Raw genomic sequence first — 14,266 nt, forward strand, 5'->3', positions numbered from 1 at the left:
CGCCGCCGGCCGCCCCTCGCCGCGCCGCCTGGTGAAGCCGCTCCTGTTCGCCGTAGGGGTAAGTGGCTCCTGGGCCGCGTGCTGTGCACGGCTGGGAGGAGCGGGTCGGTAAGGAGCATATTCCATCTGTCTGAGGAGAATGCTTCCTCCCTGGGCTTCACTTCTCAGCCCCTCAAAGGTAACGCAAGGATCTTGGCCAAATACTGTAGCGTTATAATGAGCTAATACAAAGTAACTTCAGCTAAATCAATGGAAATACCGTAAAAGTATCCCAGTTTCATTCCGTTTCGGTGAGTTTAGTAATTTCATTGACCAGTTTTGTTTGTGAGCCTTTTTGATAAAGCATCATCTCATGACACTGAACATCCAGTAAACCCGAGGAAATGGCCTGAAGATGCACAAGGAGAGATTTAGATTAGATGTTAGGGAAAAAAAAATACCAACAGAAGGGGTTGCAAAGCATTGAAACAGGCTGCCAAGAGCAGTGGTGGAGTCTCCATCCCTGAAAGTGTTCAGAAAACACGTGGATGTACTCGAGGACATGGTGAACTCAGTGGTGGTGCTGACATTTGGGCTCATGCTCTTCAAGGTGTTTTCCAGCTTTAAGGGCTGTGCCATGCTGTGAGTGCTGTGGTCAGCAGTGCCACAGGTCCCGTTGCCATGCTCGGGGTGCAGCATTGCCCCGGCCAGGGCCTCGGGTGGTCACTGAGCCGTGTCCGGTATCCCCAGTTCACTGAGCCGTGTCCGGTATCCCCAGTTCACTGAGCCGTGTCCGGTATCCCCAGTTCACAGGCTCGGCCTTCGGCTCCGCCGCCATCTGGCAGTATGAGTCGCTCAAGTCGCGCGTCCAGACCTACTTTGAGGAGGCTCGGGCAGACTGGATGGATAAAATGCGGCCGCAGAAGAGAGGCGAATTCAGAAAGCAGGTACGCAGAGCCAGGCCCGGCTGCTCGCACAGAGGCCAAGCCCTGCGGGGTACAGCTTCAGCTCTCCTCTGGTGTGAGCATCATTTGTACAACACGTCCTGGTTTTTCTGATTTGGAACTTGCTGAAATATTGGCTGCTCAAAAAGTTACAGTGGATAAGTTGACGTGCAAGGAAAACTGATAGAATTAGTTCTAGAAAACTGTAACTCAATATCACTGTAAAGGTTATAGTGGAAAAATGGAGAAAAGTACCATCTTCACCCAGAACTGCAGGAAGGAGAGGTCAGAAGTAGGAATTTGTTCATCTAAACTAGGTACCGTTTGCTTTTTCACCATAAAAAACCCCCCAAGAAATGTTCTTCCTTCATCTTAAGTGCTCTCAAAAGTGAACATTAATTCTCAGAGGACAGAACTAGATTAAATTCTCAGTCTTACGCTTAAGGCTTTTCAGTTCTCTGCCTTCTGAAATGCAAATTTTCAACTTCTAAACCTTTAAAAATACAAGGTTTTAGAGGGCTTTTTTACTTTAAGAGCTGACATTTCCACACAAGTACTTTTAAGTTTGGGCAGCAGGAACAAGATAAGTGCTGCAATATTTGTCATAAATTTAGTTGGCATCCCAAAAATATCAGTCATTTAGTTTTTAATTAAGTATACTTAAACCTAACCTAAACATTCATGTATGTTTGCATTTGTTTCAAGGTTTCTACTGGCTTGTGATAGACCAGGCTTGGTACTCTTTCAGGTTTCCTTGTCCAAGGGAAGTAGGGCTGAGCATGGAGCTGGAGAGGCTCGGAGTCCTGGGGCACTCAGGAGCTGATTTTCTAATGTGCATGGTGCACACCAGCACTGCTGTGGAAATGGGCCCGTGGGATAACCCTGGTGGGCAGCAGAGCTCCATATGGCTCCTTGCTCATGACCCCCACAAACCCCCAGTGGGCTGGGAGAAAAAGAAAAGCAAGAAAACTTTTGGGGGTAAAAATAAAACAATCACCAAAAAAATTGTTTAGTAAGTGTGAGAAGAGAGAAGAAAACAAGTGATGCATAGGTAGTCACTCACAATCTCCTGTGGAAAGACCAGTGCCCAACCAGTTCATGAGAAAAATGTTAAAGCTCCTGAAATCCCCTCTTTTGGGGTGATGCCATTATTTGGTAGGGAATATCTCTGGTTAGTTCAGATCACCTGCTTGGTTGTGTCCCCTTCCAACTTGTTGCAACCTGCAGCTGCAGAGTGAGAAATGCAGAAGATCTTGATGTTGTGCAAATGTTGTGTTGATGATGTTCTACATTCACCAGAATGTAGAACATTAGTGTGTTCCCAGTACTGTCTTGGTCAAAAATTCAAAACACAGAGCCATGTATAAGCTGCTAGAAAGAAAATTACCTTTATCCCAGCAGACTTGCTTGCTTGGTGTATATGAACTGCAGGGGAGATTATGATCAGCACTTAATATTTTAAAATAATTATGTCTTTACACTTTTGTTTTCCTTCAAAATCTGAAGGGGAAGATCTGGTGATTAGCTATCCAAAAAAGAAAACTAAACTGCACTGTTGTTAATAGGCTTAAACTCCCAATCCCCATCTTCAATGGGTAAGTTATGTTTCTAAGAGTTCAGGATTCCCTCGTTGTTTCTGAGGGCATATAATCCTTGTATTTTAGAAAAATCATATCTGTTCTGTGTTCTTATACTGAAGACTATCCTCTGGCAGAGAATTAAACAATAAATGCAATGAAGTTGTTACTTTGAATTCAAACAGTGAATAGTTTCTTTCATTCAGCATTACATCCCCTGCCTCCAACCTGCAGATTTTTATGACATTGTCCCCATCAATATGCTTGGAAGGTCATTGAGGTAGCAACAAAATATGTGTCCAAAATTATTACAAAAGCTGAGGAAGGGAAAGGGGGGTGCAATTTGTCTGTGGGCTGACTGCACTCAAAATAAACTTTTTCAGGGGTTTTAAACTTGGAGGAGGGCTGGGTGAACTGGACGCAAGGGGGAATGGATTCCACATCTTGTGAGCCACCTCTGCAAAAGTGATCCTGGCACAAAAGTGGAATCACTCAAAGGTGGGTGGTGTGATGTTAGACAGCATTAGGGTGAGGCTTAGTCGAGGCAGGATTTATGCTAACTTTGGCTAATCTGCTAAAGTCAGCATTATGGGCTAGATCTTTGTTTAATGCAAGCAGGGTAAACCCACTGGAGTTGTGCAAAAGGATATAACCCCATTCTTTTTGGAGAAACTCTTCATCCACATTGGGGTATTTATGAAAAAGAGGGTAGATAGCTGTTCTTCAGTAAGGAAATGTCAACTTGAAAAGCTAAAGCAATCAGAAGTAAAAAAAATTGAAACCAATTTACTTCACAGATTTCAAGCAAATGCTTTCCATTCTTAAAAATGTATAAGCTTTACATGGCTGTTTTTGAAGTTGCAAGTGCTTCATGGTGGCATTGATGGACAACAATTCTGTTCCAGGTTAACAGCTGGTGGAGTAACCTGACTGAGGGTCAGCGGACTGTGACAGGTTTGTGTTAGCTTACAAGTATTAGACATTCACAGGAAGAAAAATATGGCAAACAGGTACAGTATATTAAAACAGATGGCTTTCATACCATGTTTAGGTTGTTGGGCACAAAGCATGTGGAAATTTACACCTGCACATACACTATTTCTGCTACCATTCCTTCTCACAAACTATTTTTTGTATGCCTTAAAAAAGTTCCTGTGCATCTGTGTGAGAGAGAGTGGAGGATTAATAGAATCCTCCCCCAGCAATATTTTGCTCACCAATTATGAAAAACAGCAAATGCTTTTAGAAGAAATAGGTGGATATATTCCACTGAAATGTGGGAATTAAAAATTCCCTAAGAGTTACATATTTGCAGTATGATGTATGAAAAGTAGCAAAAAATTAGCCTTTGAGCTTTCCTTTGGTTATAATGTAGTTTTGATTGGTTAGCCTAATGCCAAATCCCTGAGATAAATGTAATGTGTGAAACGAAATTGATGAGAGCTTGATTCAAATCCAATAGCTGAGCCCTATCTCCTGCTATATATTCTACATTAATTATTTAATGAATCTGTATTAGCAGGTTGTTAGTGTAAGGTTACTTAAATGCTATTTAAGTTGTTTCACCTTTCATGTTTCCAGGTATTATAAAACATTTTAAATACCTAAGTGCTTGGACAGAAATAGATAAGGCACTTTAAACAAGAAATAATACATTTTCATTATGTTTCCAATAATTTACACTCCTATTCAAAGTAAAGTAAGATAACAATAACATCTGTGAAGTAAAAAGCTGTGTGTTTGCTGTCTCCCAAAGGTCACAAAGCCAATTCAACTTTGCAGTTTTCTTAAAGCCAAAACTCCCCCCCAGAAATGGACAGAATATGTACTGTGTATTTGTATGGTTGCCCCAGTGTTCTTCTCTTGTGCAGTTAAATGCAACTGTGCAGTAGATCAGTGGCATTTGGAAATAAATAGCAAGAGGGGCAGGAAATGGGACCTCTTAGCTGGCTCCTTTTTCATTGATTCTGCAATAGCATATAGCAGTTTGAAACCATAGCTTGAACCTTCTCAGCACAGATCTTTGTGGACTGTTGGATTCATTACACTGTGTGTTAGAACTGTTGCAATTAAATGTCATATTTCTGAAAGACTTCCACTATATAAATGTAGCTTTCAGTGTTTTTCATTGCTTTTTCTAAACTGTGTACAAAGTAAGAAGTGGATATTGCTTTTAATGGAATTGTGAAGAAAAAGTACAATTCCACAAGCTGTCTTTTTAAATACTTGCTTTCGGTAAGCATTATGGTATATTACATTGGTAATTTCCTTTTATACTTTCTTTTCCCCTCTTGATAGGTATCATAGCTGCAAATGTCTTTGTGTTCTGTTTGTGGAGACTGCCTGGCATGCGACGGTTTATGTTTACATATTTCACCTCAAATCCATCCTCCAGTAAGTGAACAATAATTTGGGTGCCTTTTCTACACAGAGTTGTAACAAAACCTCTGATGATACTGCAGAAGGCTCAGGTGGCTTACTGAGAGCTCCATCACCCACAAGCAATCTCAGTCATGCTCAAACACATTATTCCATCCAGGCAGGAAGTGCTTTGAGGGGAAGAATGTTAGGAGTAATGGATCTGATTTTTTAAAACAAACACAACTGGTGCTTTTCTAAATATTGTAAAATCAGAACTGTTGCCTGCTATCTGGCTTTTTCCTGCATGCAGTGGGATGCAGCTCCTGCCTGAATAAAGGTGAGAGGTGCTTTTCCCAGTGACATCAGCCAAACTGCTTTCTTGGACAGAGTGCAAGTCAAGCCACTTAGTGAAGGAGGAAAATAAGCTGTACTACATAATGCCATTCATAAACTAGACTCAAATGTGATTATTTCCCCCCTTTAATGTTCTGTGGGATGCAGATAGAACCATCATCAGTCGTGTGCATGCATGCTTTCATCAGTAGACAAGGATTAGTCTGTAGGTTGTGTACAGAGTCCTTGCTTCAAAGCTGTGCTTTCAATCACATTAGGAAAACCCAAACAAACCCAAGCACCAACTTGGCTATCAATGTGTGTGAAATGTGCTGAAGATATTAACCTAGGAAAAAGATTTAGTAATATTTAAAAAATGGGATTTCATTTTTACAGCAGAGAAAAGAATTAAAAGGACAAGGAGACAAACATGTTTGGAAGGTACTTCCTGATACGTCTTAATTTCTGCTGAAAAAGTGGAAACTCAACCAGTTCCCCCACACACTCCAAAGCTAAAGATATCTGCTACCCAGATCTGAGCATGTCACCCCAAACACTCCTGTTTTAAATAATGTTGACCTTCAAACCTGCTAATTGGCTTGTTTGCATTTTTAAGGCTGCCATTTCAGTGAGGAGAGCTAGTAGCCTTTGCAGAAAGGAAAACTGTATTTTCTCTGAGTTCATCTTTGTTGCAAATTCATTTTCTATGGCTGCTCGTGTACTAAAATTCCTTCACCATATACATATATAAATGAAATACCTTTTTTCTTTTTCAAAGCATAGGACATATGTCATAATGTTTTCTAATAAACAATCCCCAGTAGGTAACTAAGACTATTATTACAACTTGCATATCTTTGGGGTATATGTTCTTCCTTTGCAAAAGGCATTGCTCAGAATTTGAAATTTGTTCCATTGCTGGGTTTACTTCCTAGCTTGTATTTGAGAATCTAGGCATAATTATCCTATAGTGTCTCTTGATACATTTCTAGTCTACACGATGTGTAAGTTGAAGCAAATTAAATTACTTCATGTGCATTGCTCTTCTCTTTTGTAGGAGCCCTGTGTTCTCCCATGCTGCTCTCTACATTTAGTCACTTCTCTCTCTTCCACATGGCAGCAAATATGTATGTCCTATGGAGCTTTTCCAGCAGCATTGTCTCTCTTCTGGGCTGTGAGCAGTTCATTGCAGTGTATCTTTCTGCTGGTAATGTTAAATATATATATATTTACAACACTTAAAAATATAAATATGTGTTCATACAAGTAAAATGTGTGCTTGGTTAATAGATATATGATGACAGATGGCCATTGTTCAGTCCCACACATTGCTTTATACTAAAGGCAGTACTACTTTGCTGTCATACAGATGTTTGGTGGGTTTAAGATACTGGGCTTTGAAATATAAAACTGTATCTGGTTTTAATTCCTGCTTTACTACCAAAATAAAACAGCTGTTAATACAGTCTCTTGGAATTTTTGTGACAAGAGATGACAGTTAATTTGTACTTTCAGATGCTGGTCTGCCTTACTGCCATCATTTCCAATAGTAATTTCTCTTTTTCAGGGGTTATCTCCACTTTTGTCAGTTATGTCGCTAAAATGGCCACGGGAAGGTTTGAACCATCCCTTGGAGCTGTAAGTATCTTGGAATATGAGAGACTGATCATGATCTTTGAAGCCAGTTTGAAAGCCTGCTGTATTCTTTCACCTCTTTAAAAGCCAAGAGTACATTTGGGGTAATGGAAACTAGAAAGATTTATCACAATCAAGTAACCAGGTACAAACCGGTTCTCCTGAACTGGTTCTCCTGTGCAACAACTTGCCTGTTCTTCAGATGTGTTCCCTCTGCTGCAGCAGCTGCCCAGAACTAACACCACTTAGTGCTGAGGGTTGTAAATGAGTCCTGAACAGCAGGAGCTCTTGTCCCTGAGCAGATCCATTATGTAACTTTTTATTGCAAAAATGGTATTTTGTAATTGTGTAGCAGTCTTCTCTAATTAAAAATAGAATACTTTGGAAAGAGATAATGTAATCAGACAATCAAACTCAGCATGTGATCCCAGTGGAAGTTGTAGGGCATGCTGTGCAGGAAGGGCAGCACTCCTGCCAAAAGTCTCACACGATGAACAATATGAGGCAGGCTGAGGAGCTTCTGTAGCTGCCAGTTCTTTCCAAGTGTTTTTAGTAGTAGAATGTTTTAAAACACTTACCTTGCCTTTGAGGTTAACCTAGGCATTTGCCAGGTTTTAAAGGCTTAACTTACTAAACTGAATAATTTTGATAAAAGCCCAAAGTCAGATTCTTGTTATTCTGTTAGAATGAAAAAAACTGTTTAGCTGTGCTGAAGTTAGAACTTTTGGAAATGCTATATGTGTATTGTCCCTTTGTCTTATGAATGAATTATATCTGGAGCAAATTACTTTCCCTTAGTCTTACTGGTCTGAACTTACTGAAATTATAACACATTGCATTAGATTACTGCATTCAGAGCCTTTCCATTGAGATTATTTCAGGGATACAAAACCCCATGGTCAATTTAGTGTACAGTCCAGGGAATTACTTGTTTCATTGACAGAAGATTTTTGTTCCTGTCCATCTGTTATTTTCCTTGGTTTTGTACAAACTTAAGAATGATTTTGCTTCATCAGATTCCTCTATGCTTGATTAATAAATATTAGATTTTGAGGGTTTACTTGAGAAACAGCACATTTCCAGAAATCATCATCTTAAATTTAGGAGTGGGTATTTCTTAATTATATAAGAGGATTTGAAGTATGTTTTTCCCCAGTATTTATAATTCCAGATATTGAAATTAAATAGTGGTGTATTGTTTTATTTTTATTTGGAACTTTTCTGTGATGACAAAAGATGTTTCTACTTTGAGTTTTACCACAGGGCTGCATTTGAAAATAAAAGCTAAAAGGAAAACAGATTAACATGAAGAAAAATATATTATCCCTTATGTAACATGTTAGCTTGCTTTGATGTATTTTCCTGTGTTTCCAGTCAGGAGCTATAATGACTGTCCTTGCAGCCGTGTGTACGAAGATGCCAGAAGCAAAACTGGCCATCATACTCCTTCCAATGTTCACATTTACAGCAGGAAGTGTAAGTGCCTTTGAACTTCAAAGAAATGCTACTCTCAAAACATTTTCTCCCTACCTCTTCAGTATCTGAGCATGTGTCCTCTTCCTCTGTGTTTCTAAGCTGTTAAATTATTTTGAAAGAGAAGAGGGAGGGGTCATGGAAGTCCCAGGGATCAATTCCGAATTGGTACAGCCCAGTGTGGTGAATTCAGAATTCTCCTAAATTCCATCCTCCATGAGTCTGTTTCAGATCTAATCCCAAGAAGTGAAAGAAGCTGGAAGGGAGTCAGGTTCACCTGTCTGAGGAAACCTACATACACATCCTCTTCTTTCTGATGGGTGATATTTTTATAGCAGCACTTGAAATAGGCTGCTGTAAAACTGGTATGTGGTCTTTAAAGAAAAATTTATCAAGATGACAAACACAGAATTTCACTTCTTGAGATTATATTCCAGCCCTGGAGGAACATTTGCCATATCATCTTTTGATACTTTTAGGAACACTGTTGGAATTAGAAGTAGGCTACTAAGACTTGTCTTCGTGTGTAGTACCAGGAATCCTTTTTTTTGTTTCATTAAGTTGTTTTATGCACATCCACTGCCACATTTAAGAAAAGCTTCTCATGTATATCTCAACTTGCTTTAATAAGTTAATCATGTTTGGTCCACTACTTAAAGGTGTTTTACTGCTTAAAGCAGTTAAGCCAGGTCATTCCAAGATCATGAGATTTAATACTCTGTAAGTGAAGCTTATAGATTTGAACAAACATTCTTAGATGTAGCCTTCATGTTTTTCTTGCACTTCTGCTTGGGTTGACCTGGGATTTTTTGCATGCTACCCTTTAACTACATCTTTCTTTAAAAGGTGGCCAGGGTGGAAATACAAGCAAAGTCACAGAGAGCATTGCCATGAGCATGTGCTCACTGCAAAACAAGATCAATATCACCTATTGCAGTAGAAGCATTGGAATGATTTTGGCCCAACTATATAATTGTATAATTGTTTATCTAAACTTTACAGAGTCCTTTAATCTACCTTACCTATACTGTGATGGGCTGTCAAATGAAACAAGTCAGTGTAGCAATGGAGTTTCTATTCTAACACTCATGCTTAAGGAAAAATACTGCCTAAAGTACCACTTCATCCTTGCATTAAATCTGTCAGTCTTTATGAAATGAGGCATTTAGTAAAATCTTGTCTGTTGACAGCTATGGTGCCTTGTGTCTCCTGAAGATGGTACACCAGCAGCTCGTGCTGCTCTGCTGTGGAGTTGTTCACTGCCATCCTGATTTTCTGCCTTCCAACAAATGTTTATATCAGATAAGATAACAGGGATGCTGCCCCACGTGTTCCATCCGCTAGAGAGTTGTGTTCAGGAGCACAGATGCACACAAATCTAAGCTACATCAGAATTAGAGAATGCGAATGTTGCAATTACATATTTTCTGGTGTCTTTTATAGCATGTACTGTTTCAAGTAATTTTTGTTTCCTCCTGACCCAAGTTTGGAATGTATTTGTAGCTTTAGAAATGAAGATTGGAAGAGACTGAGTGTTCAAAAAGGACACACCCACCCTGCGCTATTCTGTAGCTGCTCACATCTGTATTTTGACAGCACAATACAGTTGAAGACTGAGTCTCTTGTTTTAAAACAACTTTTTTACAGTAATTTTTTTGATATAAAATCTATAGGATGTTTTTGATTCTAAATTTTTGCTCTATAAAATCTATAGGAAAATCTGTAGGATGTTTTTGATTCTAAATTTTTGCTCTGTGCTAGAATAGAAAACTGTTATCATTGGCCATTTTGTGCTGTGACTGATCCTGTCCATTCCATGTTCTCTCGTTTCTAGGCTTTAAAAGCCATAATTGCATTTGACACTGCAGGGCTTGTTTTAGGCTGGAGACTTTTTGACCATGCTGCACACCTTGGGGGAGCTCTCTTTGGAATGTAAGTCTGTATTTACTAACTCTGTTTTGTATCTAAATTAATCCTGTATTTTTCTCTCTTCCTATATTGCTGAAGTGTGGGATTTTTTGTGTAAAGTTGTCTTAACTAGCAATGAGTACAACTCACTGTTACCCTTTTATTGCTGTAAATTTTTGTGGAAAACATTGTTAACTGATGAGCTGAAAGAATTGAGCTGAACTGCCATAGAATCATGGATTAAATGTCAGGTGGTCCTGTAACCTGGGCTGGCTGTTTCTGTCCTGCACTTGCCAGCACATTGAAGAGACTCACAGGGCAGAAAAGATTCCCACAAAACACAGAATAGACAAATTAAAATAACTTTAAAGAGCTAAAAAAAATGTCTTTGTGTCAGTGTTTTTCCTCTAATTGCGAATTTACAGAGAGCTATAGAGTTAATAAAAGCTCAGGCCAAATTCCTTTGAGCAGCCTCTAGTGCAGTTTTCTTAGTGTTGCTGTATTGCCTTTGTGGAGACAAATTAGTAAATTAGTTCTTCCTAATTAGTAAGAACTACTAGAAACAAGTTTGTAGGGAACAGTTCTGTATTGTTCCATGTTTGAACTACATTGAATTTTCCCCTTCTATCCAATTGCAGACCTATTGCTAAGTGCATTTTTAATAGTTTATGTAGGTATTTGAAAAGTCTACTTGAGATTTCTCTAGGCCAGACTTGTAGACCAAATAGTTTCCTATTTCTTGGCTTTGATGTCAGTAAGGTCTGTGCTGTACAGCCTCCTTTTCTCCCTGTCTCTGGTGTCACAAATGCATCTGATGTAGTCTTGCTGATTCATAACTGCTTTCTGTCCTGATGGATCTGAATCAGCTTGTTCATTGTGATGAAGGAACAGTCTGCCTTGGTAAGGCAGATTCACATATTAAAAGAGGATAGCAGTTGCAGTAAAAATGGTCTGGAGTTGGCAAGTTTCTTGCTTTCCTCACCTACATATTTTTACCTGTTTGTTCTACTCAGTGTTGATTTTGGTCACTTCATCCTAAAAGAGAAAGGGCCTTATTTAGGACCTGTGTTGAATGGCCAAAGTATTTTCTATACATTGCCTCCCACTTTAGAAAGCAGCTGTCTGATTTAAAGGGATGGCCAGTTCACTGGCTGCTGGCTCACAGAAAAGTGCTTCTGTTCCTCAGGATTCAGGTGTGGAGTTGGGCTTGGGAGAGAACCTCCAACCTCTGTCCATGTAGTTGCTTCCCCTCATGCCTCTCCTCTATAACCTCCATTGCTAATCACTTCTGTTGATATTCATGTATTAGCATATATAATTGTCTGTGAATAGAAACAAAGCTAGAACACTTTGATAGATTAATCTTTAGGTGCAAATAGAAGAAAATTCATTTTGAATGGAATGTGGTTGTTCTTTATGGGCAGTTGTATTTATATAGGAGAGGAAAGAACACTTTTCCTTGGTGTTGTCAGTAAGGATCAGCACAAGCAACACAACTGTTTTAACAGTCTTACATGGAGATATTTTTTATGCCTTTCTAAGTGGAAATCACAACAGCTTGAAATTAAAGGCAGGAAAACTGTTCATTCTCAGGACTGAGACAAACAAGAACAACAAAATTGACTGTTTGCAGTCAAGAGAATGAGTGGCTTACCTGCTGTTTTCCAAGCATGTTGTTCTTTGTGCCTTAGTTTATCTTGTCTCTTACACTGAGTATTTCCTTGGTTTCAGGCTCAGCCTGTTTTCCTTCAGATGCAGAGGGAAGTCACAGCTAACTTTAACTATGACTTTCTTTCCCAGGTGGTATGTGACTTATGGCCACGAGCTCATATGGAAGAACAGAGAACCACTGGTGAAAGCTTGGCATGAAATGAGGACAAAGAACACAGGAAAGGGAGGAGGTGGAAGATCTAACTGATTCTAATCCTAGAGATTCCTTGTGCCCAAGTGGTATCTTACTTGAAGACATGGGATTGAATTGGTTTTGAAGGTTTTTTTGCTACTCCACATTAAGCCTCTAAGGAGCTGAAGTTTCTAATGTAACAAAATTATGTTACAAAAATTCATACCCATAGAAAATGAACTCTTTCAAAGGTGGAACAATAAAGGTTTTTATCCTATTGCTTTCTGAAGTAACAGTCTGCATTACCTTTCTGAAGGTGGAATAAAACATGTTTTTCAATTAAGTGGCCTAAATCTCTGTTTAAAAAAAATTAAAATGGGATGCAACTGGTTAATACTTCGGAAGATAAACATCTTCAGAACTGAGGAATTTAATGGATCACAGACCCCTAATGTCTGCCAGACAATACAAGGTGCTTTCCTAGAAGGGAAAGTGGAACTCAAATAAGGCTAATATGGTGAAGTTCAGTGGTTTTTGTTGTTGAAAATATTGGATGAAGTGAGGCAGTGGTCTTGTTTGATTTGAAACTTAAAATACATGAAGCAATACTGGATTGTTTGCCAAGGCTTATGTACTGGTTTGATGGTCCAGCTTTGTCACCTGTGGCTTATTCAACTTGTGGCTTTCATTTCTGTTGAGTTCCAGCAAGCTTTTAGATCTTATTAGATTTTACTACAATGATATATCCTTTTCATAATTACATGCAGGGGAAGAATGACATACTGTGGTTTTTGGTATTCTACCATGGGTTACACTCCTTTCTGTATTCTTTCAGTACTTTGATTTGGGGGTGGGGTAGAGGGGTACTCTTTAAGCTGTGCTGTATTGTTAGTTTTCTTTAAGGTTTTTCTAAGAACTTTAAACCTGTAACATTTGGTTCAGAATCTGCCAGTTTTAGCAAATAAGCAGCTTAATCAAAAATAGATGAGATGCCTGAGATCAACAATGCTGTAAACAGAAGTAACTGCTAAAGTAAACCTGAGGGTAGTACCATGACCAGTGTTGCTATTTACAAGTAAAAACTGGATTTGGGGTGTGCTGCTACTCTGTGCCTGTCGTGCAGGGATGATACTGAACCCATTGCAAAAGGCTGAGGAATCTGCCCAGACACAAGCTGGTGGGTTCAAGCCCTTAACTCTTTCCTGTCAGCTGAGTTAGTCCTTCTACATGGACTGACCTGCCAAAGAACATGTTGCATTTGTAAGAAGCAGCTTTGTAGGTGTTTCTACTTTACAGCAGTGCCTCACATAAAATAAATTTCTGTGGGGAAAGGGAATACATAATGCTAAGTGGCACCAGTTTTAATAAATGATGGAGTACAGAATTGGTGTAAACTCCCTCTCCCAGGCCAGTGCTTGTTTAATTTTTTTCTCTTCATTAGAAAAATGAGGCGCTTGAGGATTTGTAACTTCATGTGCCTGGTGACGTAAACACTTAAAGATGAAGGAGCTGGAGTAGCTAATATTCCTTTGCTCTGCTCCTGGAGTTTTCTGGCTTTCAGTTTCCAGTCTGTCATTTACTCCCCTTCCCTGGTCTGTGCTGTGGTTTTCTGGCCAAGCCAGAGCTTCAGGCACAGTGCAGCCCTGCCTGCAGCAGAGAGAGGGCAGTGGAACACGCAGCCAGAGCACAGCACAGCCACGGAGAATCCAGCAGCAGCAGATGAAGGCCTCTGAACAGGCTTGTCCTAAGGGAGCATTTCATGCCAGAGAAGCTCAAAAGCCATACCTCAGACTACTTCACATGCTGGCTTTGCATCTATTGTGTTTGTCCACTTCATTTTTCTCTCTGTTTCTCTTCTCGTGTTACCTCTTGTCCACTCAACAGCCTGCCCAGTCTCTTCAACAGTGATTATTTGCTGGGAGTTTTTCAGAGATCCTGGCTGAAAGCAGCAGGGAGTAATGCTGCAGGAAATAGAGTGTATTAAACCTGAAGAACATTATATTTTACAGGTCTAGTAGGATAAGCCAAAGTTGCAATTAAGTTCTTCAACACAGCACCAGTACCTTCTACCCTCTATCATGTGCAGGGAGTGAAGCCCCACTTGTGCTGTGTTAGACCTCCCTGCAGCGTGTTGCTGTACTCTTTCAGCTTGCAGGAAGGGACTCAAAGCACCTGAAAGAAACATCCTGGAACTGCCACAGAGGTTTGGAAGT

General features: G+C 39.7%; 1 protein-coding gene across 2 annotated transcripts; it reads left to right on the forward strand.

The window, feature by feature from the left end:
• Positions 1–6: 6 nt before the first annotated feature.
• On the forward strand, positions 7–12,396 carry PARL (presenilin associated rhomboid like). Of its 2 annotated transcripts, XM_005425516.2 has the most exons (9): positions 7–58; positions 786–926; positions 3,406–3,454; positions 4,799–4,894; positions 6,252–6,401; positions 6,762–6,832; positions 8,204–8,305; positions 10,137–10,234; positions 12,011–12,396. In XM_005425516.2, the coding sequence occupies exons 2-9, from the start codon at positions 882–884 to the stop codon at positions 12,126–12,128; spliced, it is 729 nt and encodes a 242-aa protein (XP_005425573.1). In that variant the 5' UTR covers positions 7–58; positions 786–881; the 3' UTR covers positions 12,129–12,396. The 2 variants fall into 2 exon arrangements, with proteins under 2 accessions (XP_005425573.1, XP_030916564.1); XM_031060704.1 differs by lacking the exon at positions 786–926 and having other exon boundaries at positions 13–58; positions 12,011–12,338.
• Positions 12,397–14,266: the final 1,870 nt, after the last annotated feature.

This window comes from Geospiza fortis, unplaced genomic scaffold (genome assembly GCF_000277835.1).
Source record: "Geospiza fortis unplaced genomic scaffold, GeoFor_1.0 scaffold101, whole genome shotgun sequence".
In the NCBI taxonomy this organism is placed as follows: domain Eukaryota; kingdom Metazoa; phylum Chordata; class Aves; order Passeriformes; family Thraupidae; genus Geospiza; species Geospiza fortis.